The sequence below is a fragment of the Hippopotamus amphibius genome, chromosome 10, assembly GCF_030028045.1.
Source record: "Hippopotamus amphibius kiboko isolate mHipAmp2 chromosome 10, mHipAmp2.hap2, whole genome shotgun sequence".
Taxonomy (NCBI): Eukaryota; Metazoa; Chordata; class Mammalia; order Artiodactyla; family Hippopotamidae; genus Hippopotamus; species Hippopotamus amphibius.
In genome coordinates, this window is record NC_080195.1 from 30080382 (window position 1) to 30097694 (window position 17313).

General features: G+C 45.0%; 1 protein-coding gene across 9 annotated transcripts in view; it reads left to right on the plus strand.

Moving 5' to 3' along the window:
- Nucleotides 1-13511, plus strand: part of TACC1 (transforming acidic coiled-coil containing protein 1) — a 94980-nt gene extending 81469 nt beyond the window's left edge. For all 9 annotated transcript variants that reach the window (XM_057696676.1, XM_057696678.1, XM_057696683.1 and 6 more), the window contains 7 exons: nt 2654-2779; nt 4424-4500; nt 5853-5896; nt 7095-7255; nt 7838-7944; nt 11128-11248; nt 12330-13511. In XM_057696676.1, the coding sequence (XP_057552659.1) occupies nt 2654-2779; nt 4424-4500; nt 5853-5896; nt 7095-7255; nt 7838-7944; nt 11128-11248; nt 12330-12398 (705 nt within the window). In that variant the 3' untranslated portion in view covers nt 12399-13511. The remainder of the gene's footprint in view (nt 1-2653; nt 2780-4423; nt 4501-5852; nt 5897-7094; nt 7256-7837; nt 7945-11127; nt 11249-12329) is intronic.
- Nucleotides 13512-17313: the final 3802 nt, after the last annotated feature.

Genomic DNA, 17313 nt, shown 5'->3' on the forward strand with positions numbered 1-17313 from the left:
CTCACCATGAACTTGCAGCCAAGACTCCCCTGAGTCCCACTGTCTGTAGACAGGTCTTTGTGGGTCCTCAAGGGTGAATGCTTTGGGGGATGCGGAGAAGGTCTTGGGGACCTGAAACAGGACCCTTTTGGAAGGATGTGATTGATCTGATTGCTTTAGCGTCTTTATTAAACACGTACTAGATTGCCCAGCCCAGGAAGAGGTGATCAGGCCAGGTTTTGGTGATGGTAGATTCTGTAGGCTTTCTGTGCAGTTGATAAACAGTATAAAAGATTGAGGAATGTAAAAAGCTAAATAAATCCTAGAAGACTGGAAAAGGAGGCTAAAATAGGCCACAGTTATAAATTCCTCGTAAGAGCTGTTGCATTGTGAGCCACGAGGCTCGTGGCCTGTGCCCAGGCAGAGGGAGTGGCCGGGAGAGCTACCGGCTGCAGAGCCACTCGTCTGGGTGTATCTGCCCCCGTCTAAGGTGTGACCTTCCAGCTCACAATGCTGCCCCTTCCAGACACCCGTCTGTTAGAGCGAAGTCGTTAAACAAGCAGGCGGGATGAATTCATTTATCCCCTTGCAGATGAATGAGATGCAGAACTTCTGAATAGACAATATCTTCCTTACTAAGAAAACTTGGCTTATTTCCCAAATTCTTGCTAATGTGAGGGTCACAGAAAGCACAGGGGGCAGTTTCCCAGAGTTGACTTGGGGATTCTGATATAGAATAATAAAAACAAAAGACGGATTTAAAATGTATTAATTTAGAAACAGGAATGTAAGAAGATGAACCAAACGTGTAGGCTGGACCCAGTGGGCAAGTTACACAGGAAGCAGGACTGTGGGGAGGATTCTTGATGAGACGCGCGGCACGGGGGGTGAGGGGGTGGCTCCGCTGTGCCGTGTGTAGTGACCAAGATCTCATCATTTCTGGGTCAAGGAGTCCTGGGGCGACTTGGCTGGGCGCCTCTGACTCGGGGTCTCTCGCAGGCTGCGGTCAAGGTGCTGACCAGGCTTACGCTCACCTCCAGGCTCCATTTGGGTGGCCCCGCTCCCAAGGTCTCTCACGTGGTTGTTGGCAGAGACGGACGTTCCTTGACACGTGGCCTCTCCCTAGAGCTTCTCACAGCAGGAGCCTGTTTGTAAACGAGTGACACTGCATGACTTTACCACCTTCTGTTCTCTAGACGAGGGTCCCTGGGTCCAGTCCAACTCGGGGAGAAGGTGACACGAAAGTACTTGTCCAGGAGGTGGGGTCATTGGGGGCCGTTTTAGGGGCTTCTGGCCACAAGTGGCTTCTGGCTCTGGTGATGGAGCTCTCCCAAGAGAGAGTGTGTTTCTGGGTGACCTTGGGCTTCTGTCAGCATGGTGGGCTGCCTGCCCCCAGGGGCTGCTGGAATGGGCACTGCCAACTTGTGGCTTTTGCCTTTTCCCTTTGCTGTGACCTCAGCCAGGGCTTTGTCTGTTGGGCCGTCAGCTGAGAGCTGTGAAGCTCTTTGCAAAAGTTTTGTGTGTTTTTGAGTGTTTTCTAGAGAGAAGGTGAGTCCATAATGATCCTAAAAAGTTTAAAAACCACTGGGGTACGTTGACCTTGGACTTCCTGTTCGAGCCTGATTCAAACAAGATACCAGAGAACCGGTTTTTTATAATCACTAATTGATCAGTTATGCTGACACGTAAAATTATTAAGATTATTCCCTAATCCTAACCCTAACTCTAATAATTTTTTTAAAAAAAAGATTCCCAGGTCACTTTGGCTGGCATTTTGGATGGTATTAGATCAGCTTTTTCCCCATTTATACAAAAAAGTTTACTTACATAGGTGGAAAGAAAAAACCCCAAAATATGCTTACTAGGAAGAAACATGGTACAAAGTCCATTTTCTTGTGAAAAAACAAAAGCCTAACCGCATGTGGCTCTCGGGAACCCACATTTATGGCAGAAATCAAGCTGGCACCTCAGAAGGTGACATGTTGACAGAAGGGAACTAAAAACTCAATGTCAGAAAGACCCGGGATGTGGAAGTGCAGCCCAGACCCTGGCGTCTGTGCACTTGACACCATCGCTGGGTACCCACACGCTAGCCCTTGAAGTCACTGAGGTTCCCGGTGGTCCCACATCATCCCAGGGTGGGGGCAGAGTTCACATATATTTGCCATTTCTACCTGCTTAGGCCTGAAAGTCATTTCAGCAGTATCCCCATGCACGGTGGCTAAGTAATAGTGTACACCAAGCGTCAATATGTAGAAAGGTTGGCACTTTTTTTTGGAATTTATTTACGTGGAACACGTCATCCCCAGAGACCCCCAGGTTCACAAGGCATTAACCACAGGTGTGTTTCTCTTTCATGCACGTGACTCTGGTGACTGAGCTCTGTGATAATTACACTTTCTCCTTTTCGGATGAGAAGAAAACTTCTCTAGGCCATCCATTAAAACAGAGGCTAAGACCTCCCTGATAGAAGAACAGTTTTTCCTTTAGATCATACTGTGACTAGATTCGTTTCTTATTTTTTATTTTTTTAAAGCATCCCCCTGCTATTCTTTTCCCTTCAAACGTGTTTTTAAAGGGTGTGATCAGTTTCGTCAGGAAAAAGTTATTGGAGGATATTTGGGGTTAAGAATCTGAAGACCGGACGTCTTACCTGTGCCCGCTCCCCCCACAGGCACTGCTGGAGTCCCCAGGGGAGAAGGGCCCCGTGTCCGTGGCCTGTGGAGGGGAGAGCCCGCTGGATGGCATCTGCCTCAGTGAATCAGACAAGACCGCTGTGCTCACCCTGATAAGAGAAGAGGTAAAGGCTTCCTTGCCGCTCTGTTTCTTTGTAAAGCCCACGTGCCAGTGCGTAGATTCCATCTCTGCCGGCTTGAGTTCTTTCTCCCTGGCTGGAAGTTCCTGCTTCCTCCACTTGTACCTCGTATAAAGGGCTGCCTGTAAAATGCCCGTTGGTGCTGGAGTCCTGGCCTCCTGGTGTCCAGAAGGCAAAGCTGATGCTTGGAAATATCCTTGAGAACTTCCGTATGCTTCTTTGTCTTTTAGCCTTGAAGTTTTAAATATCGAATTTTGCCAGCTTTTCCCACGTATGTAACTATGTCAGCGCCTTCATTTCTCAGAGGATATATGTTCACGCCTAAAAGTTTCTGAAATTCTGCATTTGCAGGAATGTAAAACTGTTTCCTACCTTCATCCATTCTTTAATTAAAGAACTCAACTTTCTAATCCCTGTAACGTGTTTATTGGACATCTTCTGTTCAAAATAGATCACTGCTAGGCCTTTCCTGGGTGATCTGAAAAATATGAAAGACACTGTTAGGTACCACAGATCAGTTTCCACCCTCCCCTGTTCTGCTTCCGTGCTGTGTTTGGTTTGTGCATTTCTTGATGATTCTACCTTTTTTTTTAAGACAGTAATTCCCTCGGCGTAGCAATTTAATTTTTATAATATGCTGAGTGTGATTAAGTACCTCTGACCTAGGTCTTTCAAACTTTTAAAACATAGCAATAAGTTGGTAATTAGGGGTGTCAGCTAGTACTGCTGTCAAAACTTGGGCGCTATGGTAAGGAGACCCCACAGAATCTTGTAAATGAGAAACATGACTTCTTTCTCCTGAGAGTTAAAACTATAAGAGGACCAGCACATGCACCAGAGCAAAGATGTACCTGATCCCCTGAAGCAGACAGGCTGGCTTCCAGTGCTTGAAATCCTGCCGAGTGGCACCAAGGTAAAGACGGTACCTATTAGAAGGAAGTGCAGAGAAGTGTAACCCAGGAGAACGATAGATGCCCATCTAAGCACTGCGCAGGGCAAATGGCATTTGAGGCCATGAATTTAGAGTGTTTCTTTCCAGTTAGCAAGGGCCTCCCAAACATAGGCATGTGGGTTCTAGTCTGATGAGTGAGAACTTGCCAAGAGCGACATGGGTGTCTCTGCCTGGAGACACCAAACTTCGGAGCCCTATTCTGACTCAATCCGAAATCTCTGCAGAAAGCAACTATCTGGTCAGGCCAACTTCCACCACTCTGATTTTGTGGCAGTTTCATTTCTCAGCCTAATTAAATTTAGGTGCTCTGGCCTCTGCCTTGGTTCAGATGAGCCTCTGTGGCTCAGCTGTTGGCGTCCTGACCCAGCAGGGTTCTGGGCCAAGAGCCAGACCCCAGTCCGAGGTGTTTACGGGATGGTAATTCCCACGTGGAGCTTTCCTGGGAGAGGTTCTGCTCACCTGCACCCTGGTGACACGTTCCAGCATCTTCTGTGGCTGAGAGCATTTCCCCAGTGTTCGTGAGCATCATACACAGATGTCGAGGGTCTTTTATTCCTAGTGTGGATTGAATACCTTGGGGTGGACCCGGTTGTGTGTTGTTTTCAGACTCTAGTCTTAAATCCAGACTGTGAGAGATTGAGTAGGTAAAACCAAGCTTTCTCTCCATTATAATCTAGATAATCACTAAAGAGATCGAAGCAAATGAATGGAAGAAAAAATACGAAGAAACCCGACAGGAAGTCTTGGAGATGAGGTTAGACTGGAGGTTTGGGGGAGGGGTGGGTACCTTAATGCATTTTTAGATTTAATACAAAGGAAGTGATGACAGTATCTGCTTGCACAGAACCAGCTGTTGAGGACTTGAGGGCTTTGCTGTTTACGCCTTAAGGTGTGATTGGTGATGTCATTTCATGAGCATTACTGGCCAGCGATTGTACCCAGGTGCTCATTTTGGGTTGTTCAGAACATTCAAGTAAGCAGAACCCACATAATTCTTGTCTCTTGAAAAGACAAATGTGTGCAAAAACACCCGCTTGAAATACAGAGTAATAACAGAAATGCAGAGATTTATGGACATGTTCAATTATGGAGGCATTATAACTCATAATCCTTTTCTAAAGCGAATTATACATGGTAGCTTCAAATTTCATAACCACGAAATACATTATAGAAAGCATGTTAACAGGAAACAGAACTGACTGACTTTAAATTGAAATCTTTTTATTTTTGCTGCTCACTCCCTAGAGTTAGGAGCTGTGAAGTAACTAAAGATGGCATCAAAGAGTAAGCAGCATAAATAGTTCATAAACTGTGCAGTCAGCACTTGAATGATTAAGACACATTTTAAATATGTCCACTCTAATGTGCAGCTCTTGTATCATTTGGTTTTTTGAGCATTTACTGGCTCAGTCCCCGTGCTGGCATGGTGGGGACAAAGGCACAGCCCCTGACCTCGGGGAGCTTACAGCAGCCATTGTGAGAACTGGGATGCAGCGTGAGCGTGATGGGCGCCACCAGTGAGGGGCGGAGGAGTGGTTACTTCTTACTGGGGGGGTCACAGGGAGGGGCACCCATCACTGGGCAGAGTCAGGAAAAGACTGCACTTCCCTAAAAGAAAGGTGAACACGACAGGGTGCTCTTTAAAGCCCTTCGAATAACTAAAATACTTCTGGAATTAGGACGATGAAATAAAACCTGCACCTGAATCAGAAGGGACTCACTGCCTGTAAGAGTGAACTGGGGCCAGGGAAGCCTGAGCTCAGATCAGGTCTCTTAGGAAGAGCCCTGAGAATTAACTTACTTCGTAGAAGATTCACTTCTCTAACCAGAATTCATGTGTTGCCTTGGGCGCTCACACAAGTGCAAAGAAAAGGTGAAAGCAGTTGTTTCTATAAATACAACAAAAGCCTCGTTAAACAAAATCTTAAGAAAAACCTTTCTGAACATTAACAAATCTTATGTTGTGTGGATGAAAGGGGAACCCCAAAGCAGGTAACTGGGGTGTGTGAGTTCCTCAGTAGGTATTCGTGTTTAATTATTTGAGGCAGCGTTTCTACTTCCATTGTCTGAAAATTCTCTTCTGATAAGATTTTTTGTTTATTTAAGGAAAATTGTGGCTGAGTATGAGAAGACCATTGCCCAAATGATCGGTAAGGAAATTGTTTTTCTAGGGTATGAGCTGTGGAATCCAAAGATGATTTTCACATCAGAATACAAACCTCAGTTTGTCCGTCCTTGAGATACAGCCGATTCTCATTATTCGCAGTAGTTGTTTTTATGACCTTGCCACAAACCCTGAATTAGCCGATACGGAGTCATTGATGCTCAGGAAAGCTTGCCTTATGGGTGTTTCTGTCTGAAGGCACCTTATTTAAGGTACATTGTCAATTCATTAACCTGGAGCTCACAGCCAGTGCTGCCGCGCATGCCTGGGCAAAGCTCATCTCACATGTGTTTTCCCCTAAGACACCTCCGCCCTTGTGGCTCTTAGGACACGAGACGGCACCACAGCCCTAGGCTTGGAGCCCATTTCAAAATCCCCAACAGGAAGCATAAAAATGCAAAACATGTGGCCCTAAGTAGACTGAAAAGGACACTTGTTGACAGTATGAAACAAGGCAGAGCGTCGCCTTGTCCAGCCTCAGGTGAGAACGTGCCTGGTGGGGGGGCTCCCGTTCTCTGCTGCTCCACGCGTGTCCCCAAACGGCCTGGAATGCAGCGCATGTATCGATTTGGGGGCCACACATAGATTATAGGGAGCAGGGGACTTCACAGATACGGGACCCATTGTCGCCGGGTTCCTTTTAGAGGATGGCAAACACTCAGATTCCAGCGCCAGTGTGGGCGGCCTGGCCTCGTCCTTCGTCCCCCCCCCGCCGGGTGGTGAGGCGGCCTTCCTCCCCTGCAGGTCGTGCTTTCCCTGTGCCAGGCCCGTCGGTGCCTTTAGGAAAAGACAGCACTTCACCCTCCTGTGCTGATTTAGAACCTCTCGTAGCCTCTGTTGGGAGGACTGACTCCCTGTGTCAGTCAGGGTAACTGCATTACCTCCCATACCGAGATGGTACTTTCTGCCATCCACGTCGCCTGGCAGCTGCATGGTTTCCACCCTCAGTCCTCTGGGTCTCTGCTCACATCTCTCCTCTGACGGAGGCCGCTCACGCCTCTTGCCCTGCTGCGTTTTGCCCCCCGCCTGTCACCATGTCTCCCCCACCAGAAGGTCAGTCCTTGGGGGCGGGAACTTTGTTACCTTCCCTGCTGAGGCCCCCACCCAGAGTACTCCCCTTTGGCTTGGGAGGGTGGCTGGGACCTGTGTGTTGAGTGATTGTTGCCTCTGGTCGTGACCCACAGAAGATGAGCAGCGGACGAGTATGACCTCTCAGAAGAGCTTCCAGCAGCTGACCGTGGAGAAGGAGCAGGCGCTGTCCGACCTCAACTCAGTGGAGAGGTCGCTCTCCGACCTGTTCAGGAGATACGAGAACCTGAAAGGCGTCCTGGAAGGCTTCAAGAAGGTAGCCCGTCCTTTGCCTTGTGCCTCCTTAGAACCGTGGGACCCTCACACCTTAGGAGAATTCTAGGAATGTTCTTTTTGATAATTCACCAATTTAATATTAGTAAAAGAAAGTGAAGCCATAGCACTGAGAAATTCAGGCTGCATACTCTAGGAGAAAGTACGTGTAAAGTTTCAAATTTAGGTATAAGTGGGCATATTGATTTCATTTGGTTGTACACCATCTCTAAGACACATTTACAACAGTGAACGTTCTTTTCTTTTATATTAACATAAAAATAACTGTCCAGTTTGTCTAAAACGGGAATCAGATCACCCTTCAGTTTTAAATGTCTGCCTTCCTAAAGCTGGTGTGTCACTTACTGTATGATTTGAAAATTAACATGTGAAGTTGTCTACACTTTCTTCTGTGAGAATTATTTGTGCCTGTTTCAAACTACCATGAAGTCTTATTTGGAGGCATCTGAATGTATTAGGTTTCCTCATTTTTTAAAAAATGAAAACCCTGATACGTGGTATGTTACTCGTAGAAGAAGAACAGAATGACTTGTTTCTTTCGTTTTAAATTGTCACTTGGGAACAGAATGAAGAAGCCTTGAAAAAATGTGCTCAGGATTACCTAGCCAGAGTTAAACAAGAGGAGCAGCGGTACCAGGCCCTGAAAATCCATGCGGAGGAAAAACTAGACAAGTAAGAGCTTGTTCATAAGAATTTATTTTTTTTTCTTTTAGCTCTTTGTTGGAGTATAATTGCTTTACACCATTGTGCCAGTTTCTGCTGTACAAAAAAATGAATCAGCTGTATTTCTACATATATTCCCATATCCCCTCCCTCCTGTGACTCCTTCCCACCTTCCCTATCCCAGCCCTCTAAGTCATCACCCATCATCGAGTTGATCTCCCTGTGTTATGCAGCAGCTTCCCACTAGCTATATATTTTACAGTTGGTAGTGTATATATGTCACTGCTACTCTCTCACTTCATCCCAGCTTCCCCTTTGCCTCCCACCCCATGTCCTCAAGTCCGTTCTCTACATCTGCATCTTTATTCTTGCCCTGTCACTGGGTTCATCAGTACCATTTTTTTAGAGTCCATATGTATGTGTTAACATACGGTATTTGTTTTTCTCTTTCTGGCTTAACTTCACTCTGTGTGACAGACTGTGCGTAAGAATTTCACTTCTCATGGTGTTGTGGCAAAATCGACAGAGACAAGGAAAAAAAATCACTGTTTTGCAGCTCCAGGTCGCATCTCTGTGTATATGTGTGTTTTATTTAGTTTTTTGAAAAGGTAGAATCTTCACATGGTTCAAACCTTTAAAAGAGTAAAAAAAATACAGTCTCTCCTTCCCACCCTATCCCCCTCCCACTGGGTTCCCACCTCTTTCCTCACCCCAGGAAATCATCATTCTTTTATCCTTCCGGACATACTTTTTTCTCCTTCCTTTCCCCACACCCCAGCTATACTGAGCTATGATTGACCTAAGACATTGTGTAAGTTTAAGGTGCACGATGTTGATTTGATACATTTGTATACACAGCACCCCGTAGTGCTGGCTGATGCTCCATCACATCACGTAATTACCATTTTTTTCATGTGGTGAGAATCTCCTTTCTTATACAGATGATAACATACTCACTTTTTTCACTTGGCAGTTTATTTTGAAAATCTTTCCATGTTCCATCCATGAAGAGCTTCCTTATTTTCCTAAACAGCCGCACGGTGTTTCGTTGCTGGAATGTGTCGTTCACTTAACCAAGTCCCTCCTGTTGGACGTTTAGGTTATTCAGAACCTTCTGCTACGGGCAGTGCTGCAGGAAGTCACCTTGTATGATTATCATTTGGGACGCGGTGAGATCTACCTTTGATAGAAAAGGAACTGCTGGGCAGAGGAATATATGAATTTATAATTATGATAATATCGTCAAGTTGCCCTCATTAGATTTTATCACTTTACAACCCTACACAATGTATGAGAGCAGCTCTTTCCCCTACAGCTTTGCCAACGGATCAAATTTTTGGTTTTAAATCTAACCAATGAAAGATGGTATTTCAATTTCGCTTGGGTTTTTTCCCGTTTGTTTTTTGGTAGGCAACAGAGCATTTATTTTATTTAATGTAGTTTTGATTTGTATTTATCTTATGACTGAAACGGAACATGTCTTAGCAGCTGTCTGTGGGTATATTTGCTTTCCTGTGAATGACTATTCTTTGCCTGGTTTTCTGTTGTCTGTTTATGTATTTTAAATATCACCCTATTAAGGGTGGCAGCCCTTTGGGATATGGGTTGTGAATACTTTTTCCTGTTTGTCATTTATCTTTTGGCTCCACCCATAGTGTTTTTTGATATGCAGAAATTTATATGGTGTAATTTAGCAGTCATTTCTTTTATAGCTTTAGGATTTTCTATCACAGTAACAAACATCTTCTCCATGATGAATGTAAAATATTCTCCCATGTTTTCCTTCCAGTACTTTTATGGCTTATTTTATTTTATTTTGTTTATTTTATTTATTTTTAAATTTTTATTAAAATATAGTTGATGTGCAATATTGTGTTGGTTTCAGGTGTACAGCAAAGTGATTTGGTTATACACATATTATTCTTTTTCAGATATTTTTCCATTACAGGTTATTAAGACTTAATTTTTTTAATCCTTAAATCGAACATATTTGGAATTTATCCTGGGGAATAAAGGATGTGTGAAGGATGCATCCATTTATTTTCTAACTAGAAAGTAGTACGTTCTGCCATCATCCTGTTTGTAAAGCCCTTTAAGTTCCCCCTTTCCCATCCCCACTCCCAGAGGTACTGCTATTAAAGGTTTATTGTGTATCCTTCTAGTCTTTTCTATGAGCCTTTACAAATACTACCCAATGGCTTTGGACTTTTTTTAAAAATAATACTGGTACAGTATTACACAAGTTTCCATTTTCACTTCATTATATATCATGGCCCTTTTTTCATGTCAGAACATATCACTCAATCTAATTATTGTATTAGGTTGTAGGCTATTCCATTCCATTAGTGATGGGCCTTTAGGTAGTTTCACGCTTTTCCTGTTGCAAACAGTGCTGCAGTGAGCACCCTGTGCACTCAGCTTGGCGCGGGAGTGGGGGTGGGGTGGGGGAGGGGGCGTGCTGCTGGGGATGGGGCACTAAGACAGAGTTGTGGGTCCGCGGCCGACGCATTCGGCCGACGCATTTTAAGTTGTAACAGTTCCTACCACAGAGAGGGCTGTGCCCATTCTCATCCCCCATCAGCACATGAGCCTGTTTCCTCACATCTCGGCCAACACGGAACAAGATCATCCTTGTTAATTTTTGCCAATTGGTTAAATTTTAAAAGTTTCTTGTTTTCCTTTGCATGCCTCTGATTTCTAGTGAATTTTTAGCACCCTTTCATCAGTTAATTGGCTGTTTATCAACTGACATCTATGGTTTTTAAATTCCTTTTTGCGTCTCGTTAATGAAGTTGCTTATAAGTGTGTGTTTCATAGATGCCCGTGGTTAGTATCCTTGGTGCTAATCCATAGAGATCCTGCCCGCTATTGTACTGGGTTAAAAAAAAGTCTAAGATTGGTGTAGAAACTGTCACGTGATTCCATTTTCCAGCAGCATCTTGAAATCTTGAAGGGTTCCATGTGCCTTTGAGATTAATTCTACCATTGGTTTGCATCATGCAACTCTCCTTAGCAGTCGAGTGTAAATTGAATTTTTAGAAATTAAAATTGAATTATATAGCTCACTGATTCCCTCTGTCGTGAAGTCAGTTCCCGTAGTTCCGTGTCACGGACGTCAGCGGTTAGCGTCCTGACTCGTGCACTGAGACTGATGACGGACCATGTGCTTTTTGTCCTTCGTTCCATAAACAGAGCCAATGAGGAGATTGCTCAGGTTCGAACGAAAGCGAAGGCTGAGAGCGCTGCTCTCCACGCGGGGCTCCGGAAAGAGCAGATGAAGGTGGAGTCCCTGGAAAGGGCCCTTCAGCAGAAGGTAAGAGGGTCGGGTGTCGTGACCATGGAGACCCTTGGTTTTCCTCTTCGGCTGCAGCTGGATGAAAGGGACTTACCTCTCTGCTCAGACACTTTAATCCAGCTCCTTTGGGAACTGACTCAGGTGGAGACAAACGAGGAAGAGCACTGAATTCCCGTGCATATTAGTGGGACCCACCCACAGGCAGGTGGCAGGGAGGAAGTTGCATTAACTAAAGCTCAGCGGACCAAACAGTAGGCTCTGAAGCTACCTTTTTTCTCTTTTCTTTCTGGTTTCTGCTATAATATGTGAAGCCATCTTCCCCGTTCATTGCAGTTTTCCCCTCCAGGGGACATTTGGCAACGTCTGGGGGTGTATTTGGTTGTCACGACTGGGAGATGCTACTGGCATCTAGTGGGTGGAGGCCAGAGGTGCTGCTCAACACCCTCTGGTGCACAGGAGGCCCCACAACCAGACTGGCCCTGCCCAGCTGTCAGCGGTGCAGTGGTTGAGAAACTCTGCTACATGAGTAAAAATCAGTGGTGATAACAGTCCCCATTCTCTCGTTAATCAGTGACTTTTAGACTTCATTTTCTGTGCCTGTAGTGTTTTTCTTAGTATGTCTCCAATCATGTTCTCAGGCCTGTGGCATCCATTCAGCCAGGGCAGGGGTTTTTATCATGGGGTCTGATAGCCCTAAGACAGTGACCCCTGGGATACTTAGACTCTGGAATCCCAGGTCCCTGGGGAAGCTGATGGATCGAGTGAGGTCCAGATACTTTTTTTCTTTTTTTGCAAATACCCCCAAGTAATTCCTGTGATACCAAGGAAGTTTGAGAAACAAACTTGAAGGACAAACTTCAGAGGGCCAGTGGTTACCCTCACCCCCTACTCAGTTTAAGTGTAACTTTGTGAACATGTGACCACTTCCCGGGGGAGAAGGTATAGAGCCTTCCTTTCTTGAAAGGGTTTCTGATGTAGAACAGCTAAGAACCACTGAGTTGGGGTACCTGAGGAGTAGAGCCAGTCCGGGAACTGTTTCACTGTGATCTTTTATCTCTTTTGGGACACAGACCCCATCATCACATCATTTGTCTTTCAGAACCAAGAGATCGAAGAACTGACAAAAATCTGTGACGAGCTGATTGCAAAGCTGGGAAAGACGGACTGAGTCTCCCCCGTTGGCTCAGCAGATCTGCGTTTGGCTGCTTCTCTCATGACCACGATTATCTTGCCTTATCCAGGAATAATTGCCCCTTCGCAGAGAAAAAAAACCTACAAAACTTTACGAAAGCACATGCCTACTGCTGCCTGTCCCGCTTTGCTGCCGCCGCACCCGCCCCGGAGGAGCTGCTGGAGGATTTACTGCACAGCCGCGGAAGGAGTGGCCCGACCGCCCCGTCCTTGGGCTCAGTTAGACGGGCTGCCTGGTCTGGGCGGGATTCTCTATCTTTGGTTTGTTTTAAAGTCATCTTTACTTTCCCCAAGTCCCCAGGTGTGTTCAGTTTATGATTTTTATAGCTATTATTTGGGACCACATCTTGTCCATCACCTGTCAGATTTTTTTTTTTAATTTAATTATTTCATCTTTTACATTTAATTTTCGGTATTAGTGGTATCATTTGAGGAGATGACTTGGCCTATTGTTACTTCCAGTTGAGTACCCATTTATCCACACACTCACTGTCTTTCTCTCTCTCACACGCACACGCATGTTTATATATGCTGCTGGGTTTTTTTGTGTTTTTTTTCCCCTGAAGCATAGTCAAATAAGAACTTCTCTACAGAAGGGCATATTTGCATAAATGTAAAACCCTATTTTGAAACAGAGTCCTGGCTCAGAACACCAACTTCAGAATTGGGGGGGTTCAAGAGGTGAAGCCCCCACGTCTGGCATGACTCAGAACCTCAGACTCAGGTGTCGCACAGGGGAGGCTGTTGGCCGTCGTGTCCTGTTGCCCCGGTTAGTCCTCAGACCCGGGGTGTCTACTTGGTGGGATCCTGGTTCCCTCACAGCTGGGGTTCGGCAGGTCTGTCCTAGAGCTGTCAGTCTCCTCCGCTTCCATTTGTTGCTACAGAATCAGCATTTGCTCTCTATTATCTTTCTGTTTGAAATATGGAAAGGAAATCTGCTTGTAAAAGGTTTAGATGATCTTATTTAATTAACTCCATTAGCAATTGTAAGGTGAAGCGACCGTTGGATTTTTGCAAATGTGATGCATTGTTCATCAGATTTTTTTTTCCCCAAGAGGCCAAAAAAAAAAAAAATCCTTTCAAATTTAAAGATAGAATTTTTGACCAAACGGACAGGAAAAATCAGGCGAGCCACTCCAAAAACCATCACATTTTGAATATTTTTAAGCCAAGGCCAATTTGAAGAGTGGAGGAGGTGAGTGCAGAGAGCAGGACCCCTCCCCCCACAACACACACTCACAAAACCAAATTCCTCCAGCTGTTCCTGGACTCCATTCAGAGTGGTGGGGCCCTTAACCCCAAATGGAAATTGCTGGTGTGAACCCCCTCCCCTTTGAGAGGTGAAACCACATCCATGCAGGTGTTCTAAAGCACTGTTTTGTCTTAATCTGAACACCCTGAGCGTCTTCGTGGTGATACGCACTGTCTGCAGTACATGTAAGTTCTCGTACTTTTCTTGTAAAACGACTGCATGATCCAGCTTCAGCAATGAATTGTGCCTCGTGGAGACCCTCTCTCGCTCTTTGAAGGTGACTTTTTCTTTAGCCGTGTACTATTCACACGGGTGCAATCTTTAGCCCCAGGGAGGTCAGTAATGTCTTTTAAAGCCAGAAGTCCCGTTTAACTGATATGCATTTCTCATAATTGGTGCTTAGGCTGTATTTTAAAGCCTACTGTCTTAACATTTTGTACAAAAACCAAACAAACCAGAACAACAGACATGATCTGTGTTTGGAGAAGTGACGTGACAATCATTTGGGCCCTGAAAACAGTCGCCGTGGTTTGATGTGAGTGTCCTGCTATAGCCGTGTCCCTGGAGGAACAGGTGTCTCCAGGCGGTGTGACCGTGGCCTCTTCCAATCCTCTACGACCAGAGAAACTCACTTTGCGTTTTGTAGGAAGAAACGTTGCTAAACCTTTTTGCTGCTGTGTTTTGGTGGCATACCCACGTTTACCTGTCTTGTATTGCTCTGTTTGACGCATGAAAGGCTTATTATAGTGGTCTCTGTTGTAAACCCACAGCCTTCTGTTCAGGCTTCTTGTGTATAAAAAGAGAAAGTATCTGCCTGTTAAAAACAGAGCTGACAACAATCCTTCCCAAGCGCACTGGTGAGAAGAGACCCCTTAAAAACCAGCCCCTAGAGAGTAAAGTCGCTGCACAAGGAAAACGAAAAGGCCCTGATTAAATAATATTTGCCACTGGCCTCTCAGCCATGACCATCACAAGGAAAGGGTCCTCCTTCTAATTTAATAGATATTCTCCAAGAAGAAGAAAAATGCAGCTTGTACAGCTGGCAAATCAAGAGAACATACTGGGCAGAATGAAGTATGTTTGTTTACTTTTTTAAAAAATAAGGGGAAAAAAAACTTAATACTCTGGAGAGTAAGGATATTGCCTAGAGTTTGGCTTTCCAACGTGGGCGGGCCAGATTACTTGTGAGTTGGGCAGTAATACACCCTGTGACAAACGGGAAGGGATAATGAGAGGAAGCTGCTTGGCCTGGACGATGGTTTAGGAACATGAGTGTTCTTGTTGAGGCCCTGGACCCAGAGACATTTCTTAAGTTTTTCACTTTGTAACGTGTAGACAGTTTTCCCCTAAAGATGTTTCAATGGGAGGATTTAATGTAAGACGGACTGCACAGTTTGTCCCTTGGCTAGTCATTTACAGTCAGACCTCCCGAAATTTACTTTATTTGGAGACACTCCTGGAAGCCAGTGAGCTGCCCAAATCTTCTGTTCTGTAAAAACCGTCCTGGAAACACTGAGAAGCCCAGTTTGCTCACGTGTGGCTTCTAGCGTCTTCAGACCCAGCCCAAATTAGGAAGTGTAGAAGCACATGACGGCGAAAACCTCTGAGGGCCTGGCCGCCTTCCAAAATGATATGGCGTCCAAGGGAAGATGTGCGTTTCGTTTTGGAGGGTGACTCAAGTTGAATCTTCTTTCCAGCCAGTTACTTTTTTTTTTTTTTTTATCCGTCCCACACTTTCTGCAACTCTCACACAAATACTTAGATACTTTCTAGATGGGCCCTGGATTCATACTGACTGATTATAATCCGGGAGAGTAAACTGCCCCGCATGTCCTTGGGCTGACCCGTGGCCACGAGGGTGAAGCACTCATTTTACTGAAAGGTAACAGAGGGCTCGATGGCCAGAGAGCTCAAAACGGAGCTGTGAGGAGCAGGCGGTGGTGAGTCTCTGTGCACTAACTGGAAGTGGTTCAGCACGCCCTTTTTTGGTGGAGTAAGATCTCTAAAGCTCCCTTTTCATTTCCTTTTGGTTTTTTGCTGCAGCTGGTAGCCATCTCATGAATTGTCCTCGACTGGTGTCTCTTTGTAGTTTTGTGACCGTGCAAGCTTGTTCTCGGACTTGGGTGGTTTCTTACTTTATCCTCTTGTCGAAAAAAGAGAAACTAGGTGTTTGAAGGATTAAATGATTCAGGCAAAGCCTTTTAGGGTAAAGATGTATATATTCTGAAGAATTTAAAAGCAGATTATTATTTGCTTATTAAAGAACAAATAACAGTCTGGGCATCCCAGAATGTCAAGCCAAAGGTCTCTAGGGTCATCTTCTTCAAAGATTTTCATAAAGAAGTATTTTAAGGAGACTTCTGTCCAAAAAGGTTTGACTGGCCTCCAACTTCCGAGTGATTTGAAGAAAGCAGCTTATCACTGAAACCTTGAGTCTCCCATGTAGTAAAAGCAAAGGAATGGACACGATAGACCCTTCTCCCTAAGACTCTCTTCCGGAAGATTGTGTGAACAACAATTTCCAGCGAAGACCACCCCCTTGTGCCCAGATCTAGCATTCTGGAGACTAAAGATTGCACTTTTCATAGTTTTTTTCGTCCAAATGCAATCCCATCTCTGTGCCTCTTAGCATGCAGTTAGATTTGGACAAACAAGATTCCTAAGGAATGACTTTATTAACTATATATAATATGGTTACAGCTACTGCACACATGTATACATATATATACACACTCTGGTTATAGTTGTATGATGGAGGTGTCGCGTGCGGTGCTGCCCCGTGGCAGTCCGGCAGAGGCGGGCGTGGCGCTGAGGTGTGGCCTGAACCTTCCCTGTATCCGTTCGTCACTTTAGAACCATAAAGATGCCACTTTCTCCCCTTCTGCCTTTTAGAGGCATCTGAAATACACTCCACAAAGAACCTCCCAGTCACGTCGTTCACCGATACTCTTATGAATAATTTTCAAGGGGACACATAAAAATGTGAGCTCCGAAACCACCACCCCCACCCGCCCCCGACCCGACGCAGGCCGGTCTGCAGGTTCCACACCCTCGGCCTCAGCCTTGGTCCTTCCCACCCAGTGAGACAGGATCCAGGCATTTCTTTGAAACCTCAAAGGTAGCAAACTTCTCGGTGTCGCTTTTAGCAAGTGTGTGTTTGCCAGCAGAAACCCCTGTGTACTAACGTGCCAACAAGTAAATGTTCACTAATTGCACATCTGCTTCCACTGTGTCCCCACGGGTGCCACGAAGTGTGTGAGGAGCGTCTTCCGGAGGAATCCAAACACTGCGTTGACTACTGCTGTCAGGATTGTGTTGTGTGGAATAATCATCTACGTGAATTTTATATGCACAAGTACTTTCCCTTTTATATGTCAGGTAAATATTTGTAAAAGTTATACTCACACAAATGAAATTATTATAATAATTACTAATATATTTTTTTCCATGTTTCATTGCCTGAATAAAAACTGTTTACCACTGTTAGATGTGGCTGTGTGGAGACGTTTTTTCTTTTTTTTTTCCTGGTTATAAGTCAGTTTATCCCCGAATGTGAAAATTCACCACAACCTCGCTTTTATGGGCTTCATATTTCAGTCTAAACATAGGAGAGATGACATTTTCACTACACTCACTTCGT